Source organism: Lolium rigidum, chromosome 2 (assembly GCF_022539505.1).
Source record: "Lolium rigidum isolate FL_2022 chromosome 2, APGP_CSIRO_Lrig_0.1, whole genome shotgun sequence".
Taxonomy (NCBI): Eukaryota; Viridiplantae; Streptophyta; class Magnoliopsida; order Poales; family Poaceae; genus Lolium; species Lolium rigidum.
In genome coordinates, this window is record NC_061509.1 from 20,098,085 (window position 1) to 20,118,369 (window position 20,285).

Genomic DNA, 20,285 nt, shown 5'->3' on the forward strand with positions numbered 1-20,285 from the left:
ACCAATTAGTGAACATGCACAAGAAGATTGTAATCTGGCACTTTGAATTGCAATTGCAAATCATCCAGCTAAATAACCCACAGGCGTGTTATCTCTAGCACAGAAGTGAGTTCGTACTTTTTACAGGATGGCGTAGATATTATTATTACAAAGTTTGTCGACAGGTACCGAGCCTCACTAAAATCAGGAAACAAAAGGCTGATAAAAGGAACAGTACAAGATAAGGAGGAGAAAATCCGCATCACCCCTCTCAGCTACCGCAAAATTCAACCTCCCAGCTACTTCTTTGGTCCGGAAGGGGAATCATCTTGCCAGGTTGACTGCCATTGCTTGTCGTAGAACGTTGACTCATCGATGAGCTTTTTCAGATTGTCGATGTCCTCGTTTTTCCTGACCAGCAGCACACCAGCCACAGCGACAAACAGCAAGGTTTTGCAGAAGAAGTTGCCCATTTGGTCGACGAGCCCCACGCCTGTCAAGCTATCGACAAAGTAGGCCATGAAGAAGCCAACCATGGCAGCACGTCCTGCATAGACATTGGTTACACCACAATTAGAAGACGTGAAGATGTGAAGGTGTAGCTAGATATGAAGTACTGTTCTTCTTCCTGTATTTTGCCATACCGGAAAGTTTGCACCCGCGGTTTGAAATGATTTGAAAACATACTTAAAGGAAAGCATTCAAGAATAACAACCATTTAGCTTCTCGGCTTCAGGGAGATGGAAACGCTTGATCCATGCCCACCATGGGATAATCGAAGTGTCAAAAACAACAGCGTCATCACTGCTGCTTGCCTCTGGGGAATCTTCAAGCCATTTCCTCCTCCTGGCCTCTGGAAACAGACAAAGATGCCATTCAGTCTCGTATGATTGTCAGGGAATGCAATGTTTGTTCTGTTCACTGCAGCACATACAAGTGTCAAAAACTGCTGCATGATTACAAGTGCTCACTGTCACATGCCACATATGTACAAACTCTGTTCAGGTTAGTTCTTGCAAAAAAACTCTACATGAATGTAAAACAGCGGCAATATAGAGCAATTTGGAATTAGTTAAGAGAAGTGTACTTTGAAACCAGTTCAAACTCTAGTTAGAACACCTGGGAGCTCGTTTACATAAAGTAGCAATTTCTCAATGGGAGCCGTCTAAGTTGTCAAAAAAATTCCATCTAAAAACACTCCTTCAGAAATGGAGCAATGCATATGGGGACATCGAAACCGTGCAAAAATCCGCGAAAGATGGAGAATGTGCAACATGCTCCGATTGGTTTACAAACCCATCGAGAGAGCATATCACATAGTTGCAAATCCTTCTCATTCAGCCTGCATCGTCCTGAACATTATCTCATCAAGAACACTAGCAACTCAGCCCGATAGCTAATGCGCGATTTCCGCAACATCAAAAGGGCGCTGTTCTCATCCATCATACGCCATTCAACAACGGCACTCATAAATGTACCTTGCTCCATTTCTAGAACCCTTAAGCAAATACTACATGCACTAATTCTATTGGCAGACGAGCAAACCCACATATGTACAAACATATGTACAAACTCATGCAGCAGTTGTCAAATACTACGTATGATTGTCAGGGAATGCAATGTTTGTTCTGTTCACTGCAACACATACAAGTGTCAAAAACTGCTGCATGATTACAAGTGCTCACTGTCACATGCCACATATGTACAAACTCTGTTCAGGTTAGTTCTTGCAAAAAAACTCTACATGAATGTAAAACAGCGGCAATATAGAGCAATTTGGAATTAGTTAAGAGAAGTGTACTTTGAAACCAGTTCAAACTCTAGTTAGAACACCTGGGAGCTCGTTTACATAAAGTAGCAATTTCTCAATGGGAGCCGTCTAAGTTGTCAAAAAAATTCCATCTAAAAACACTCCTTCAGAAATGGAGCAATGCATATGGGGACATCGAAACCGTGCAAAAATCCGCGAAAGATGGAGAATGTGCAACATGCTCCGATTGGTTTACAAACCCATCGAGAGAGCATATCACATAGTTGCAAATCCTTCTCATTCAGCCTGCATCGTCCTGAACATTATCTCATCAAGAACACTAGCAACTCAGCCCGATAGCTAATGCGCGATTTCCGCAACATCAAAAGGGCGCTGTTCTCATCCATCATACGCCATTCAACAACGGCACTCATAAATGTACCTTGCTCCATTTCTAGAACCCTTAAGCAAATACTACATGCACTAATTCTATTGGCAGACGAGCAAACCCACATATGTACAAACATATGTACAAACTCATGCAGCAGTTGTCAAATACTACGTATGATTGTCAGGGAATGCAATGTTTGTTCTGTTCACTGCAGCACATACAAGTGTCAAAAACTGCTGCATGATTACAAGTGCTCACTGTCACATGCCACATATGTACAAACTCTGTTCAGGTTAGTTCTTGCAAAAAAACTCTACATGAATGTAAAACAGCGGCAATATAGAGCAATTTGGAATTAGTTAAGAGAAGTGTACTTTGAAACCAGTTCAAACTCTAGTTAGAACACCTGGGAGCTCGTTTACATAAAGTAGCAATTTCTCAATGGGAGCCGTCTAAGTTGTCAAAAAAATTCCATCTAAAAACACTCCTTCAGAAATGGAGCAATGCATATGGGGACATCGAAACCGTGCAAAAATCCGCGAAAGATGGAGAATGTGCAACATGCTCCGATTGGTTTACAAACCCATCGAGAGAGCATATCACATAGTTGCAAATCCTTCTCATTCAGCCTGCATCGTCCTGAACATTATCTCATCAAGAACACTAGCAACTCAGCCCGATAGCTAATGCGCGATTTCCGCAACATCAAAAGGGCGCTGTTCTCATCCATCATACGCCATTCAACAACGGCACTCATAAATGTACCTTGCTCCATTTCTAGAACCCTTAAGCAAATACTACATGCACTAATTCTATTGGCAGACGAGCAAACCCATCTGGATCCGGATGGAACATGAAATGCTACTAGTCTGCTTAGCTACTGTCCACTGCTATTAGGCAACGTCATGAAGGGAAGCGAAGGGGGCCATTAATAAGTAGTCTCACCGGCGTCGATGACGGCGTCCCAGTCGACGGCGCCGCCCGTGCTCCCGAACCGGCTGAGGTCCCAGGTCCCGTTCACCCACCGCGAGTCCTGGAACTTGGGCGAAGCCACCACCTCCACCGCCTCAACCTTGACCTTGGCCTTGGCGGGGGCCGGAGCAGCGGAGCCGTTCGAGGCGGCTGGGGAGGGATCCGCGGCCTCCGGGTTGGGCGGCGCCTCGACGGGGGCCTCCCCGGCGGCGGCGGCGAGGCGGCGGTGGGTGCGGAGGCGCGGGAAGGGGGCGAGGTGGAGGCGGTGGGGCTTGGGCCCGAGCTGGGGCTTGAGCGGGAGCGGGTGGGGGGAGAAGGTGGAGGTCGCCATGGCCATGAGGTTCTTGGGCTTGGCTGCTGAGCTGAGCTGAAGTGAGCTCCTCACTCTATCCCCTTCTTCGCCTTTGAGGATAGAGCGAGCGAGCGAGGGTTGGACGCAGTGCGGGTGCGTGTCAGAGTGCGTGTCTTATTCTTTGCCTTTTTTGCTGAGCTGGCGGAGGAGGCGCCGCTGACGTGGCTGCCTGCGTGGACTGGTCTCATCCAAGGTGTGCTACAGTCGGCCGATACTGTAACCACGTCAACCATTTGCAGCAGAGCACCTAAGAGCATCTCCAGTCGCGTCCCCCAAACCGTCCCCCAAAGCGATTTGGGGCGCGCCGGACAAAAAAAGCGTTCCAGCCACGTCCCCCAAAGCCCATTTTTGTCCGGCGCGCCCCGATACGGTGTCCGGCGCCCGAGCCCGTCCCCGTCCCACGTGGGACGCTCCGGGGACGCCGGACACAACGGAAAGCGAGGCCAACCGACGCGGGGCCGACCCGTCGGCCGGCACGGGGAAAATTCGTCTCACACTCCCGCCAAATCCCGCCGCTCTCGCCAAATCGCGCCTATACCGCCGCGCACAGGCCTCCCAAAACATATCCCGCCGCCGATTCATTTCTCCTATCCCGCCGATTTCTTTCTCCCTCCCGCCGTGCACCCGCCGCCGCTACCCTCTCCCCATTCCATGGCGCCGCCGACAGCCCCCAAAAAGATGGCGAAGAAAGCGGCCAAGAAGCCGCCGGGCAATGCGACGATAGGGGCGAAAGCGCCGTTCGCGAAGCCGCGGAAGGCGCCGGCCGCGAAGAAGAAGCCTGAAGGAATGACCGAAGATCAATGGCAGCAAGATTGCCCGCGCCGGAAGCTATCGACGGCGGAGCCGGAAAGGACGGAGGGCGGCGGAGCCGGAGAAGAAGGCTCGGCGGCGCGCCGCACCGACGACATAATCGCCGGGTGTATCGCCGCCACCAACGCGAGCCCATATAGTACGAACGTGCCGGTGTACGTTCCGGAGTCTTCTCTCCGTCGTCATCCGCCTTCTACAACGACCTCCCCTCCGGCACTCCCGGGTGCGTGACGCCTAACTTGTCGCCGCACTACCGGGATGCGCCGCCGCACGGCGGCTTCAACCCCAACAACCTCTACTCCCCGGCGTACGAGCAACGCGAGCCGGGACCCGGTCCGGACGGCGGCCCTTTCACCGGCCGCAGGGGTCCGCTCGAATACGACGGCGCCGGTGCCGAGGAGGACGACGGGGTTGAGGAGGAGGACGACGAGGAAGAGGACGGGGTGGAGGACGACGAGGAGGACGACGATGAGGACGAAGAGGGCGGCGAGGAAGAGGACGACGAGGGTGCCGGTGACGATGATCTCGTGGAGGTAGACGCGGACGGCGTGAGGACGAAGAAGAAGAAGAAGAAGAAGAAGAAGGCGTCGGGCACACGAGGCCCGAAGTGGACGCCTCTGGAAGATCAATGTCTGTGCGAGTCGTGGGCGACGGTGAGCCATGACTCCATCATCGGCGCCAACCAAAAAGGCGGGAAGTATTGGGCGAGGATCAAGGCCGAGTTCGATGAGCGCAAGCTCATCAACATCGACTACCGGAAAGTGACAATGAAGAGGAGCCGTAAGGCAATGTCGACGCGATGGGCCATCATCCAGGCGTCGGTGAACTCCTTCCATGGGTACCATCACGACTTAGAGACCGGAGGCGACAGCGGCGCCGACGTCGGCCAACCGGTACGACCGTTTCTTCCATAATCCGTAGCCCCCACATTGTGTTCGATGAAATGACTCTCGCTTCCTTTGGTTAGTTTGATCGGGCCATGGAATTGTACGCCAAGTACTCGGAAGGTCACAAGTCTTTCGCGCTGATGCATTGCTATGGCAAGCTCAAAATGAATGAGAAATGGCGGCTGACGCGCTTGTCGCTGTCCAAGAGGAAGGACGCGCCGCTGGCAACGTCGGCAGGGCGTCCTACTGGCAACAAGGCTGCCAAGGCCGCCTTGGCCGACGCTGCGTCGTCTGAGAAGACGCAGGCGTCGATCACGAAATGCCTCGCCGACGTCTCCTCGACCTTTATCTCCCGCGACAAGAAGGCCGACCAAAGGTGGGCCGAGCTGCTCAAGAGGCAAGAGGAGAAGCCGGAGCTCAAGAAACGCGAGGACGACATGTCCCCGCCGAGAACGTCGACGGAGGGAATGTCTCCCGGACGCGAGCGGCGCACAACTTCTTCAAAGGCCGGATCCTCGACGACATCGAAGCCAAAATGGCGGCGGCGGACGCGGCGGCCCCGGCGGCCGGCATCGGCATCGGCGGCGGCGGCGCAGCGCAGCAAGAGCAGGCCGACGCGTCTTCATCGCTGCTACACTGCGTCGGCCTCCGCGTCGGCGACGGAGCGGACGCACCATGCACAGGAACATGCGAGATCGCGACGAGGTCGTCGTGCTCGACGGGCCTGCGTCGACTCGGGACACGACGCCGTCGACCAACCCCTTCTTCTAATTTGCATGCACCACCGGTCCGTAATATGATCGCGCGCCCAGTACTTTGATCGATCGCCGCTACTCCGATCGCGACGAACCGGCGGGAACGATCTCTTTTGAATGCATCTATTTGAATTTCTGATTGGGGGCGGCGTTTGGGGGACGCGGCTGGGGAGCGACGTTCCCCAAACGCGGCACGAACAAAACACGTCCCCCAAACGCTCGATCCGGCGCGGTTTGGGGGACGGTTTGGGGGACGCGACTGGAGATGCTCTAAAAACTCTAAGGGCGCCTTTGGTAGTCTGTATTTGATTCGTGGCTCACCGCGCTAGCGAGATGGGACTTCCATCTCGTTTTGGGTGAGCTCGGTACACAAATCGCATATCGTTTGATAGGCTGGATTGCATCGGGTGGCATCCAAGTGACACTTTGATTGGTTGGTCTCATGGTTTAATAGCCTCACCTATATGGCAACATGGTGACCTTACCTCACCTATCACAAGACCACCATCGCACCGTCGTTCACAAGCTTCGGCACGTCGGCGATGGCACCACCGGTCACGCCGATCAAACCAGGAGCACCTGCAACAGTTGCATCGCTCGAGCCCAGGAGCCCCGAGAACGGGACAGGTCCGCTAGAAACGCCCGAACTGAGCGGCAAAACAGTGCTTGAAGAACCATACGATGCAAAAATACGAGTCAGTCCAGGCAACTAAACGGACCGTTCTGTGTCTCCACCCATGCAGAAAAGGCCCGTCCAGCCTACCAAATGCGTCCTAAAAATGCCTACGCATTGTACAATGGTCGATGAGGCGAAATTTTCCTGTGTGCATGGCAATATGGCATTTTCGATTTTTCTGTGTGCATGACAATATGGCATTTTAGATATGACGAAGAAAACTTTATACAGTAGGTTATGTCTTAGTATTATCTCAAGCGGTTAATGTTTTCATGCTGCTAAATTTGCTGTGTTCAAATTAAACTAGAAAATATATAACTAAGAGGCAACAATTTGTACTCCCTCCGTTCTCTTTTAATTGACTCAGATTTAGTACAACTTTGTACTAAATTTGAGTCAATTAAAAAAGAACGGAGGGAGTACAATGGAAAGCACCGTCTTATCTTCCCTATTAAGGTAGGATGTATAATGATAGGAAAGGCATGTACAATTGTAGGTAAGACATGGCTTCTCTTAGCCATCTATGTTGTTTAGAGAAAACAATACTCCCTCAGTTCCTAGATATAAGCCATATAATTTTTTAAGAAAAATTCATAATATAATCCATATTGACATAAGCTAGGATTGCATAATTTGTCTCGAATTTTTTTTAAGGGATTAGTTATGTTTCCTTATGTAAAATCCCCTATTCTCTCACGATACTTTTTCAATGGTAATCTCGCCTAAACATAGTGTATTTTTTTCTCAACGTGCGTTTTTTAATTTCCCTACCAAAAACTATATGGCTTATATCAACAAATGGAGGAAGTATATATAAGTTGCATAATACATTATTTTTTATTGCCATCCCTAGCAATAAATGAGAATTAATTAAATTTTGGGAAAAATTGTGTTGCTAAGTGAAGACAAATGGTACAATGAAGAAAATATCCCTCTGTTATTTCATAAGAGATCACTTGTTAGGTAATGAAAGACAACCTTTTTTTCCTGATTTTCTCTCCTCCAATGCTCATCAACGTCGATTCTCTATCATAGTTGTAACATCCGGATTACTGTCCAAGTGGAAACGACATCCCAGCGGCGCGAGCAGCCAACACAGGGAAGACTAGAAATGACTGATCAAAAAGCAGGCGGTACAGCGAGTAACCCACACACGTCACCATCCCAAAACCAGCCATTTCTTGACTATGAACACACACAGACAAACAGCCAACAATGTACTCCATCAATCGATCATGTATCATCCAAGAACACTCAGCATCATCCATCATTCCACCAGTAAACCACTGGACAACTACATCTATGTCCGCCCAAAATCCGTGCACGCGAAAAACCTGAGCTACTTACACCAAAACCTGCTTTCACCGGCCATAGAGATATCCGGTGAACCAGTGCATGCACAAAGCAAATCCTCACCGTTTCCTGGATCCTACCAATAGTTCTTTCTACCGCAATTAGTGACAACGAGACAACAACAAAAAAATGCTTGCTCTCCAAACACAGCGATCTACGCAAATGCGTTTGAACCTGTCACGCCAACTTGGCAGCTACCGTGCGACGTATGTAATGTACCTCCTCTATCTCTCCATCAGAACGAAGTAAAACCTGTACTCTACTTGCAGTGTTAATCTTTTGCTTCAGGGAAAGGAGTTGCTGCGCTTGAGGACGGGCTCCCGGATTTGGCCATCTTCCGGCAGGCTGACGATGCCGATCTTGGTGGGATCGTCCAGGAGCATCTTAGCCACCAGGTAGCCCGCGACCGACCATGTCTGGAACTTGCGCGCCTGCTTCCCAACGTACCGCCCCGCCCGCCCATCATAGTACTCGGGGAAGTCGTCCTTGGCCAGCCGCTGCTCCATCAGCTCCAAGGCATTGCGGCCGATGTGGGGGCGCCCCAGCTTCACGCTCACGGCTACCAGGAGCCACAGCAGCACTGCATTGGAAAAGGAAAACAAAAAGGGTAAACAGTTTGCCATATACAGAAAGGTAGTAGCTATATCAAAAGAAGAGAAATGTAATGCGCAGGCACATATCCGAAGGAGAAAACAAACATAGATTTGATGAGAAATGGCGGTGACAGGCATAAAACTTCTGAAGCTATTTACTGTAAGATCATCTATATGTGTCGAACAACCAATCTCATCTGGTTCTCTGATTTCAGGACATCCATATATATACCATGGACAGGAATAAAGCTGAACAGAAAAGTAAATACTAATGCCTCTATTCCGAAATGTAAGCCTTTTTACCACTCAAGGCAAGTTGTTCCTCAAGTGCTAAACCGGTATTATTACCACACAGGCATAAAACAACTGGACGTGTTTTAGGGCATGATACGACAGTGTCAACATTTTTCATGAAGAAAATAGGGTGTCATCATCAGTTTTCCTGGAAATACTGATACTGCATGGTTCGGAAAAAAAGTATTGATACTGTACACAACTTTTTTCCAAAAATAAATGCCTAAGGATCACAATAATCAGCTCCGATGCATACGATAGGAGTATTGCTAGACAACGATTTTTTCCTATGTACGAGATACTATGTCGAGCTCACAAGGTTCACAAAGGAATCATACATAAATCAATCCTTGACAGAAGAGCAAGCCAAAACAGATCAATATTACTCCTAAACCAGCCTAAAATTTTAACTATCAGGTGAAACTATTGTGAGACTTACCTGGCCATGATCCTCCATTGTGGTAACTCCATCGGGTGTTCTTTGGGTCACATCCAGTGACTATCTGCCATTCCTGGTTTTCCATTGCAGGGTAACAGATCTTCAAGGGCATCTGTCCAATAAGTTCTTCCCAGCGTCCCTCCACGAGATCCAGTATTGCTTCAGCTTGTTCTCCAGTTGCTAATGATGACAGAATCGCAATGAAGTTCCCCAAGCAGAACCAGCGGAAGTCCATCCTAGCAGGACTGACATTGCCAATGAAGTAACCACCACGGCTAGGCATGAAGTCAAATATCCAGTCAGGGATTGACTCGGGTATCACATTGAACTTGTTCAAAGCTGTCTCTGAGTACTCTTCTGTCTTGTAGCGATATATGTCATTGAGTCTCTGGAAGTCAAGCCAATAGTAACTGTGCAGATGGTAGCGCAAAGCTTTGATCCTCTTTAATATTTGGGACACAAAGTCATTACCAGAGCCTTTTAGCAAAATTAAGGCGCATCTCAGAGCCATGAAAAAGAGAGCCTGGATTTCAATCGGATAGCCATATATACCCTGCAGATACTTTAATTAGCAACCAAGAGAAACGAATGAGCATGAACATATGCCCAAGATATACATTTAGATAATTTCCCATCCCAAAAAGCACATAGATGCTTTGTACTTTTTACTTGACCCTCTACAGAAGTATTATGTAACAGAAAGTGTATTTTGTTACCAGTTCCTACTTCAAAAAGAGTCGTGATATGTGCCTAAAATGAATCACTTGAGCCCTTGAGCACTTTGATTAATGGCATTCACTTATCTCACAGAACACTCTTCATAACCACACGATGCTCAAACATCTTCCAAAACTAATGCAATATTGTGCAGCATCAGATGATTAATGTTCAGAATGATCATATATCAGATCTATGATTTCATTCCAAGGTTCTTCCTTAAACCACATAGAAATTATCTAACAGGCATCAACATATTCCTAAATGAGCTAAACCATGATTTAATTTTGATCAAGAGCTGCATTTGTAAAAATGTGTCTGGACTGTAGCTTTGTAACAAGACGTAAGGAAAAGCAAGTAGGCAAGGACGCAAGAGACATACTGTCCACCACCACACGAACAAAATAAATTTCTTCAGTGATGTCTGAGTGGCTTACCATTCTACGGTCAATCATGGAGCATCCATCAGCACAAAGTAAGGCCGGAGATGTATCAAACCCTTCAGAGAGCCACAGCTTGAGAATAAGGCACATGGCGTTTTGGCAGTCAGGGGTGTCAGCCAGAGACTTGTCCACTGTATAACTGGTGTAAGCATTAAGAAGAAAAATCCACCAAAGGCCAGAATCCACAGGAGCAACTCTTCCGATAGCAATTTCACCAAAATCAGCAAGCAGAATTTCAGTCTTCTTTGTAGGGTCGGAATGTTGCACCTTGAAGCTCGCTGGCATCACACCTTGTCCAAGCTTAAAAAGATCAACCGTCTTCTCTCTTGATTGAAGGCGAGCAGTCTCTACCAGGAAATTCTTCACTATCAACGGTTCTCCTTTCATCAAGAAAGCCAAAGCACTGGGAACAAAATCCCTCATGAAAACCTGTTCAAGAATATTGAAAATATCCCATCACTGTTGATAATAATGCATGTAGGGTACAAGGAGATTTATAAGTATGTATATGAAACGCACAATAGGTGCTTTTCACACAAGACAGAATAACTACGAGCATTAATGTTCGCTATTCCTAAATTCTGAGACTAGCATGCTCCAAAAAATAGAATTGAGAAGGGCATGTAAACATGATGTAACGGGGAGTAAGGGATGTTCATAACTAAAATGAATTTGAAAAAGCAATGGTTGAACTGGAAAGGGAAAGGTAACCTGGTCATAGTTGAGTTCTCCTTGAGACTTGTCTATTGCAGCAACAGTCCCAATTGGTTTACCTCTGAAGTAAACTATGGATTTCTTTAGTGCTTCCCAAGCAGCGTCTTCCTCAAGGGTTTGGTTCGGATGGCAAGGTTGACCACCACAACCATCAGATAAGATTGCTTTACTCACCCCACAAGATTTGTGCCGTTCAATGTGGCGCAATTTTGTCTTCTGCTCCAGATTTGAGGAGTCATAATTGGTATCAATTTTCAGTTCTGCGAACTCACTCACAGGAATAGCGAAACTTGCATTTACCATCTTTCTAGAGTTGTAAAATAGCAAAACCTCTGAGAATTAAAAAATGTAAATGCAAGTTAAAAAATATCCGACAGTGAGTTAAATTTATTTCAAATTCAGAAAATCTATACTCTACATAAAATACATTGCATCCTACCAGTAGCTCTTGCTACTTCAAGTGGAAATAAGTACATGTTTGACGAACATCTCTAATGACAAACTATGATACTAGAACTTGAACCAGAGAGATGTAAGCAAAACGAAATAAACCAACATGCACTAAGTCTTTCTTACTTGGGAAACATAAATAAACTACCGTGGCATTCAAACGTAAACCAACATTAAGAGGAGTGCATCCTTTTATCTATAGAGAAAGGATATGATAAAAAGGTACTAACATTGGTGATTCACAAACATACTTCACAGAACCATAGTTTTGGGGAGCTTCCTGAGGCTGCTTACTGTCTAAAAATAAGATGGGCTGTGGACAGTGCATAATTCTAATGTGACAACCCCTCTATGTATGTTTACCCGGTAAGCTCTGTAAAATACTTCTCACACGTACAGCACCGAGATGAATACTACTTGCTCCAACTCAAATAGACTTCAAAAGAAAATGCAACAATCTCTCACTGAGACAAGTATTAAAGCAAACTGATCGATCATCGCATAGGGGCAGAACACAACATTGCATGCTGATATGATGTCTTGCACCGACCAGCATGTCTGAAGTTATCAACAAAATCATGAAAACCTCACTCTGTCCTTAACCTACTCAGCACAAATTGAACAAATACTGCAGGAGATACTAGAACTGAGAATTCAACAATGTAAATGCAACTTAAAAACTATCCAACAGTGAGTTAAATTTATTTCAAAAAAAAAAACTATACTCTACATAAAATACATTGCATCCTACCAGTAGCTCTTGCTACTTCAAGTGAAAATAAGTATATGTTTGGCGAACATCTCTAATGACAAACTGAGATACTAGAACTTGAACCAGAGAGATGTAAGCAAAACGAAATAAACCAACATGCACTGAATCTTTCTTACTTGGGAAACATAAATAAACTACCGTGAAATTCAAACGTAAACCAGCATTAAGAGGAGTGCATCCTTTTATCTATAGAGAAAGGATATGATAAAAAGGTACTAACATTGGTGGTTCATAAACATACTTCACAGAACAATAGTTTTGTGGAACTGCCTGAGGCTGCTTACTGTCTAAAAATAAGATGGGCTATGGACAGTGCATAATTCTAATGTGACGCAACCCCTCAATGTATGTTTACCCAGTAAGCTCTGTAAAGTACTTCTCGCATGTACAGCACCGAGATGAATGCTACTTGCTCCATCTCAAATAGACTTCAAAAGCAAATGCAACAATCTCTCACTGAGACAAGTATTAAAGCAAACTGATCGATCATCGCATAGGGGCAGAACACAACATTGCATGCTGATATGATGTCTTGCACCGACCAGCATGTCTGAAGTTATCAACAAAATCATGAAAACCTCACTCCATCCTTAACCTACTCACTCAGCACAAATTGAACAAATACTGCAGGAGATACAGCATAATGATGATTTCTGAACAAAGCCTCTGAAGTGGGAAACAGGAAACCAGGATGTGGTACGCCCTAAAACAGCAGCTAACACGCTATAAATGGCCAGCGGCGGATGATTCAAACGCGCTACGGACAGAACTAGAACAGCATTCCAGACATTTCGCCACAAACAGATGTGCAGTTGGAAATACCCAAGGCAACGGTCTCCCCCCAAATCGGAAATCGAGCGTTCTGCTGCTTGTTGCTCGATCGCAAGGCCTAAGATTAAAAACAATTGGCCAAATCAAGGCCTAAAAAATCGCGGAAATAGACCTCGAACACGACCCAAAATTACACAGAAAAGCAGGGGCGAGATGGACCCCAACGCGACTCCATCTCTGGCCGTACCTGCGCCGGGAGAAATCCCCAACCCAGCAGCATTGGTCCAATTCGAGCCCCGCTGCTCGTATCAACAGCATAAAACCCTAGAAATCCGCACCCGAAACCCGATCGAAACCGCTCCCGCGCGCAAGGACCAACCAAAACCCCACCAAAAACCTTGGAAAAAACCCCCTCGAATCGCGAGTTCGCAACGCGTTCCGTACTCGAAACAGCAGAGACGCGGAGGCGTTCTGGAACCATCTTCCCCACAACGATTCCCCGCCGCGCGACCGAACCCTCAGAAACCGAAACCACCCCGCGATTCGGACACGGGAGAAACCCCCGGACCGGATTCGAAACATTTCCCCGGCATTTCGGAAGCGGGAAACGAAACCCGCGGCGCGAGATTCGGGGCGGGTTGCGCAGAGCGGAGCCGGACCACCGCCTACCGGGGCGTCTCATGGCAGTAAACGGAAGTCGAGACGGGCTGGCCGAGCGAGTTCGGGGCCCGTACGTCGGCGGCGGGCGGGGTCGACGCGCGGGGAGTCGGGGCGGGTCTCCGCGCTAGCTAGCTCTACGCCGGTGACGGCGAGACGGAGACGGCGAGGGGAGGGAGGAGGAGGGAGGGGTACCTCGGCGGTGGCGGGCGTGGGTCGGTGCGGGCGGAGAGACGGCCTCGGGGAGTGCGGGTGCGTGGTGGGCGGAGAGCTGTCTCTGGGAATGTTGGTCCCGTGGGGGTTTAGGCATTTATAGAGGGCCGGGGATTTTCGAGCACGCGAAGAAATTTTGTGTTTGTTGAGCAGTGAGTTGAATTTGGATTTCGAAACTGTTTGACTCGGTCGTGTCAAATTTTGATGAACATTTTCAATCTTGGGTAGCTATATACTCCCTCCATTTTAATGAAGGCAAGCGCTAGGCTGCAGCCGGATGTAAAAGCATCAATCATTGGCCCTTCCTCGGCCATCCGATTCATTTAAGTGATTGATTCTCGGGCCTCTGATCATGGTACAAAAATGGTTCGTATGTATCAGATTTTTTTAATGTGCAACATTTCTCCTCAACAATTTTCGTATAGTCCGTCATGTCGTGAAATTATGGTGAAAAAAATCCGCTAATGGTACAAAATAATTTTGAATGTACCATTTTCTCTCTGCGTAGATAACATTTTTTAAAATGGTACATTGTTTAGTAACATTTCTCTACAGTATATTCAATATTTTTTCCTAACTTATGTAACATTACAGAAAGGTATATGTCACATTGGTGCAATTTCCTGTAGAATAAGCAGAAAAATAATAGTACCACATTCCTCATGCTTACACAATGAAAATGATCCACATATGTAATAAAATACAAGAACGTGTGTAACAACGGAGGATTGGAGTCATGGAGCTGACAAACACTTTCCAGAGCAACCCAGCATACCCCAAAGACCTAGGCTCAGTTTGCCGTTGCTAAATGGTGTTGCACTGAACTTGTTTTACAATCTGTTGTGGAAAATTAGGCAGTAATTCCACTCGATGATTAAGGCAGCCTTGAACATGCAGTCGTGGCAGGAGCTCGATGATATTTAGTTCCATCGTGATTTTTCCCGCTGTGCAGTTTAGCAACGCTGAGCGCACAAGACAGTGAACCATGTAAGAACATAAATGTACCATCAGCACACAAACACAACGTTGCTGCGGGGACATATCTCCCGTCCATTCTCACTCAACAGGCGAAGGCGAAAACTCATCGCGTCAACAACAATCCATTACATTACATTACATTACAGCCGACATGGGACTACCATGCTCAAACCAGGTGCCACAATCCTGGAAACATTCTTACCACAGCTAAGTTTCTTCAGACAAGGGTGAATATGCAAAAAAGAAAACTAGCTTAGGCATCGGATTCTTCGAATGTCAGATCACTGCAGTTCCATTCATCTTCCCTCATCCGGCAAGGTCAGCTAACGAGCATTGCACATTTCACCATCCAGGTGGGGCAATCGACGTTAGGCGCGACGATGAAGCTAGGGGGCGGTTAGCTACTCGGCTTGGCTTGCTACAGCCCATATCCGTGGTAGTAGTCAGAGTGTTCACGGCGGTCGCTGATTGACTGGTATTCGTGGTACAGGGAGGGTGCGTAGTCCCGAGTTGCTGAAGCTCGGTAACGAGCTAACAGAGGCCTCGGGCCAGCATCAGGGTCCCTGTAGCTGCTTCTGGGTGGTGGAGGTTCCCTGCCACCCGATAGGATCTCCTGCAAAAGGTGACAACAAGTAGAGACATCAAGTATGCAATCTCAGTAAACTGAGTGAATGCATCAATAGATTGACAGCGTAGTAGCACGATTGTGCTGTGTAATGGATTCTCCAGTTTTACACACGGTAAGCTATCAGGTGCTCGGTTGCTGCTCCAGGAAGCTGAAACCAACAGACTAGTTATAAAACGATCCAAATCACGGGTCAGCAAACATACAAAAAAGAATGGTGGAAGGAACAACTAAGCAAGCAGCTTTCTCTATGTCCTGCCTTGTGAACAAGTGGCTTCCTCAAGTCCTATCCAGCTCCAGAGTGCAGACTACGGGGATGAAAGCAACCATAAGCCCTTTCCCCCTCATATCCGACTGCCTAATATCCAAGAGAACTTTATGATGAATGCACCAGTTTTATATCTTCTAAAGGTTGGCAAAAAAAACTACACTAAAATTGTTATTGCAAGAAAAACAATCTGGTACTGTAGTACATTAAGCTATTGCCTGGCTCAACCTAGTATCACTGGTAAGTGCAACTGTCTCTGTAGGCTGAGTATCTGGGTCTGACAGACAAACGTATAGTAGAGTATAATAAACACAAGAACGTAGCTAGGAACAAGAACATGGATGGCAACCAAATTTAATCCAGCAACTGGATAGAAGTTAATTTTGTATTTAGTTGCAAGGGTTGCGCTGTGTAATGTGCTTTCCGGTTTTACACAAGTAGCTATCAGGTACTGTAGCTGCTCCAGTAAGCTGCTGGAGCCTACACACTAGTTAGAAAATAATTGGAATCACCAAGGGTCAAACAAACAAAAAATAAAAGAAGAGAAGGAGCAACTAGCTTTTTTTTTTAGAATAACAGACATGTGACTCCCCAGTTCCATTTCATCGAAACGAAACCAAACTGAGTTCAGTTTTGCAGTACATAAACTAACAGCTACAACTGAGGAATAGTAATTACATATGCCCTTCCCTCCCAATCCTATTAGTCTATTATTATCTAAGAGAACTTTATGACAGGGACAACGGTTCTATATCTTCTAAAGGTTGGCTAAAATCTCCAACCTTGTGTAAACTACATGGAAATTGTTGCAAGAAAAACAACATGGTACTGTTGTACATTTAGTTCTTAGCTCAATCTGGTATAACTAATAGGTGGTAAATGGCTCTGTAGGCTGAGTTTCTGGGCCTGTATAGTACCTGAGTATATAATAAACATAAGGACATAGCTAGGCACAAGAAAATCCAATGGCATCTTAATTTAATTCAGGGACTGGATGCAAGAGAGAAGACATGAAATTAACCTGTATAAGTCGATGCGCAGTCTGAACTTGTGAAGAACTGCCTTCTACTGTAACAAGAACCTCGTCCAAATAATCTCCAGTTTCCTCGAGAACAACAACCGCACCACTGATAGAACGTATATCAGTAATGGTTTGTCCCTGAACACCAATTATCTCTTCAGCTAATGGCAACGGGATCTGCATTGTCTGTTTAATCTGAAAGCCAAAACACTCTGTAAGAGCAATGTCTGTAGCAGACTGATGTAACATGTCAACCTAACTAGCGTAATATAGGCATGTAAGTAGGGGATCATAGTTATAGCATTAGACCTTTGGTATTAAGGAATCAGTTGGGCGTCTGATATCTGGTGAATATAGGTCACAGACAGATGGGTCTCGTCCATGCGACATGTATCTGCTGTCATCTGGGTTAAGAGGACTTGGACATTCGGATCGCAAAAGGTCTTGGTTCACTGGAAGAGCATAATTGTAGGTAACTGGGTTTTCTTTAGAACTATCCTGCACCTGATCTGCTGCTCGGTTCTGCAGATGAGCAACAGAAATATCAATTCCATGAGAACATTAAAGCTGCTCTCATCTTGATGCATAATAAAGCATGCAACAACAACCACAACAAAGATTACCTTTCTTTCAAATAGATGAAGGACACCATGATCAACTAGAAACTTCCGAAGAAGTCCAAGTACAGATTTGAGGGCATTGAGGACCTTGAGGGAAGCACCACGTATCTCCACAATTTTTTCATCCACCATCTGATTACTCAAAAGATCACCTACAAAAGTAGATCCAGTATAAAATGTTACAGCCAAGGGTCAAGATTAGAATTAATAACTTACTAAATGAAACCGGAAATATAAAAATGGCCCAAAGTCCAAAGATCAAACGAAGTGAAAGTATTTTGTTTGGCTTTTCAAAACTGTAACCCACCAGGCAGACCTTTTGGAGTGTGCAACAGAATCTCCATTGTATAGGCAGCTACACATACCAGATCAAATCAAGACACTTCTCGGTCATATGGAATATTTAAGTGCTTTATATAGCATCGAAGGAAAATCCAAAATCTATTTGTGTTATACCATCGGTATTAAGGAATACAGTGCAATCAGGAAGTTTGAATTTTCAAGTAGCAGGTTGAATTATGAATTTTCAAGTGATAGGACTAGAAGGTGCATGAGGACTTAGTATAGGACTCTTAAGGAATGACCAATTTCTATGAGAGTCAGAAGAAACCATTTGGTTGACTAGTGTCTACCAACGAAACCAAGTATTCTTATGCTAGTAAGTTAGAGAACAAAAATCCTATCAATTTTACTCATTTTCCAGTGGTGAAACAGAGTACCCACTTCTATTCTTGTGAACAGGGCCAGTGCCACTTCTTTCTGGGAGAAGGCAGGTGCTATTTTTCAGACAAGATTGGTGATACAAAATTAAGTTGGGAAGACAGTCCAATTGTTTTCTTTCCTTGGCAACTCTTGTACAATAAATGATGGATCATACAAGTAGTGGCACCATGTTTGCTTTAGAGTACCCATGTATAATCCCTTCTTCCCACATTCAATTTACACATCCAAAAGTGAAACCAATGTCATTAATTCATAGGAAACAAAAATGTACGGTGATCCTAAGATTCAAGCTTTAACATGAAAATGTATAACCATGTACCTTCATCTATAATCCTTATGGTAGCACCAGTAGCTTCTCGTATTGACTTGATCGTGATCCCTTGCTTGCCAATTAAGTGCACAGCTTGTGCTGTAGGAACCAATAATCTGGCAGAACAAACTTCCGGTGCAGCAGCAGATAATATGACACCAGGGTTGATCCCTTCGATTTCATTTACATGTTTGAAGATCTTAATTGCAGCATGCATAGCAGGTGCAATTTCTGCTTGTGTTTCTTCTGTGGCAGATATCAAAACCTAGAGATGAGACAAATAAAATTAACAAAAATGAATAAGGATTTTTTGCAAAATTGAATGAACTTAGTTTGAATTGTTTTGTTGTTGTTTATTGTAGTCACAACAAATACCACCTCAAGATGTCACACTAAATTCATCCCACTTAAAAAAGTGTATGGTTGCAAGACTGAGAGTAATTGTTTACTTTGTCAAGTCATTTCAACTTTCCTAACACATGGCCTCAATAATACCTTTGTTCCCATGATTACAAGATAATGTTAAACTAAAACAAGAACCCAACAGATAACATGTTCAATACTTCTAATCCCTACAGAAGTACAGGCATCTTGTAGTAGAACAACTAAATTAAATAACAACCCACTTCTCTACTAAACACTAACAGACAAAAACAACTGACAGTTGGGACAGATCATGCAAGTTAAATAGCTGACAGCTGGACCACCCTGGCCTATGGCCTTACACTTTATCCACTGATATTCTTTAATGATGACTAAGCTGCCTCCATGTGGAGTGGAACTTGAAATAGCATGATATAGTACCTTAAAGGCCTAAACAGATTGGTTAACTAGATATTAAATTATTTGACCTTGTGACAAAGTATCACTGTTGCACTGTCCCTGTTGCAAGAAAAAATACAATCCCATCTAGCATAGCACAGCAAGATGACAGCAACAATGTGCCAACGGCCAAAAGCACAAAATGACCAAGTCCCAAGAGAATTTGGAAATGAGTACCCAAAACAGAGCAACTCTGTCACACAATGCCACGGTCCAATTGGCAATCCCCATGGACAAAACAAGGAGCAATTTATAGTTTAGCTAGCTTCTGGAGCTATCCATCCCCTGATTGTGACCGCCTGAGACCGTAAGCTCAACAATCCCAACGCCACATTAAGCATCGCACAAGCGACGCCCTGTGCCATTTCCCAATTTTCCATGTCCTAGCCACCGCCGAGCCAATAAACCCTAGCACGGATCAACCAAAATTCCAGGGAGAATGTCCTTACAATCCGGCTGGCGCCGCCGTCCGTGGAATCTAGGATGCGGACGCGGGCGCGGGTCTCCTCGCAGAGGCGCCTGATGATCTCGCCCCCGCGCCCGATGAGGCCGCCCACCTTGTCCCCGGCCACGACCAGCCTGAACACGCTCGCGCCGGGAAACCCAGGCCAACGCGGCGCCGCCTCCACCTCCCCCTCATCCACCGCCTCGGACGCCGAATTCGTCGGTGCAGGCGGCGGCGACGGCGGCAGCTGCTGCTCCGAGTCGGGGGCAGGATTCCACGTCTCGAGCGCCGGGACCTCCGGCTCCTCGTCGGAGGAATTGAGCCACGGCTCCACCTCCTCCGGGTCCTCCTCCTCCTCCTCCTCGGCTCCGGCGTCGTGGGCAAGCTCCTCGGGCGGCGGTGTCGCGGTCGCCATGGCGAGGGTTTTTGGGAGGGACGAGTGGGGACTGTGGTGTGGAGTGGACTGGCTCACTAGCCGCCAGCGG

The 20,285-nt window shown here is 46.3% G+C and overlaps 3 protein-coding genes across 5 annotated transcripts; all 3 read right to left on the minus strand.

Moving 5' to 3' along the window:
• Window positions 1-27: 27 nt before the first annotated feature.
• On the minus strand, window positions 28-3,504 carry LOC124691395 (light-harvesting complex-like protein 3 isotype 1, chloroplastic). The gene is made up of 3 exons (XM_047224680.1): window positions 3,066-3,504; window positions 695-832; window positions 28-526 (listed from the first exon to the last, which is right to left on the minus strand). The coding sequence occupies exons 1-3, from the start codon at window positions 3,427-3,429 to the stop codon at window positions 279-281; spliced, it is 750 nt and encodes a 249-aa protein (XP_047080636.1). The 5' UTR covers window positions 3,430-3,504; the 3' UTR covers window positions 28-278.
• Window positions 3,505-7,803: 4,299 nt separating this feature from the next.
• Window positions 7,804-11,428, minus strand: LOC124689306 (probable alkaline/neutral invertase F). Its single transcript, XM_047222856.1, has 4 exons — window positions 11,123-11,428; window positions 10,406-10,840; window positions 9,252-9,804; window positions 7,804-8,505 (listed from the first exon to the last, which is right to left on the minus strand). The coding sequence occupies exons 1-4, from the start codon at window positions 11,426-11,428 to the stop codon at window positions 8,210-8,212; spliced, it is 1,590 nt and encodes a 529-aa protein (XP_047078812.1). The 3' UTR covers window positions 7,804-8,209.
• Window positions 11,429-15,070: 3,642 nt separating this feature from the next.
• On the minus strand, window positions 15,071-20,227 carry LOC124686066 (RNA-binding KH domain-containing protein PEPPER-like). Of its 3 annotated transcripts, XR_006997704.1 has the most exons (7): window positions 19,805-20,227; window positions 18,543-18,798; window positions 17,504-17,652; window positions 17,190-17,402; window positions 16,881-17,075; window positions 15,314-15,579; window positions 15,071-15,235 (listed from the first exon to the last, which is right to left on the minus strand). XR_006997704.1 is itself a non-coding variant. In XM_047220068.1 (6 exons), the coding sequence occupies exons 1-6, from the start codon at window positions 20,213-20,215 to the stop codon at window positions 15,385-15,387; spliced, it is 1,419 nt and encodes a 472-aa protein (XP_047076024.1). In that variant the 5' UTR covers window positions 20,216-20,227; the 3' UTR covers window positions 15,071-15,384. The 3 variants fall into 3 exon arrangements, 2 of the variants coding, with proteins under 2 accessions (XP_047076024.1, XP_047076026.1); XM_047220068.1 differs by having other exon boundaries at window positions 15,071-15,579; XM_047220070.1 differs by lacking the exons at window positions 15,071-15,235; window positions 15,314-15,579 and adding an exon at window positions 15,595-15,742.
• Window positions 20,228-20,285: the final 58 nt, after the last annotated feature.

Coding starts and splice junctions, on each gene's coding strand:
- LOC124686066 (XM_047220068.1), bottom strand. CDS start 20,215: ATGGCGACCGCGACACCGCCGCCCGAGGAGCTTGCCCACGACGCCGGA. Junction 17,403..17,503: donor TTCATCTATTTGAAAGAAAG/GTAATCTTTGTT, acceptor GCTCATCTGCAG/AACCGAGCAGCAGATCAGGT. Junction 15,580..16,880: donor CTGCGCATCGACTTATACAG/GTTAATTTCATG, acceptor CACCTTTTGCAG/GAGATCCTATCGGGTGGCAG.
- LOC124689306 (XM_047222856.1), bottom strand. CDS start 11,428: ATGGTAAATGCAAGTTTCGCTATTCCTGTGAGTGAGTTCGCAGAACTG. Junction 10,841..11,122: donor GAGAACTCAACTATGACCAG/GTTACCTTTCCC, acceptor ATTCTTGAACAG/GTTTTCATGAGGGATTTTGT. Junction 9,805..10,405: donor CCATGATTGACCGTAGAATG/GTAAGCCACTCA, acceptor AAGTATCTGCAG/GGTATATATGGCTATCCGAT.
- LOC124691395 (XM_047224680.1), bottom strand. CDS start 3,429: ATGGCCATGGCGACCTCCACCTTCTCCCCCCACCCGCTCCCGCTCAAG. Junction 833..3,065: donor GGACGCCGTCATCGACGCCG/GTGAGACTACTT, acceptor GTCTGTTTCCAG/AGGCCAGGAGGAGGAAATGG. Junction 527..694: donor TGAAGCCGAGAAGCTAAATG/GTTGTTATTCTT, acceptor ATGTCTATGCAG/GACGTGCTGCCATGGTTGGC.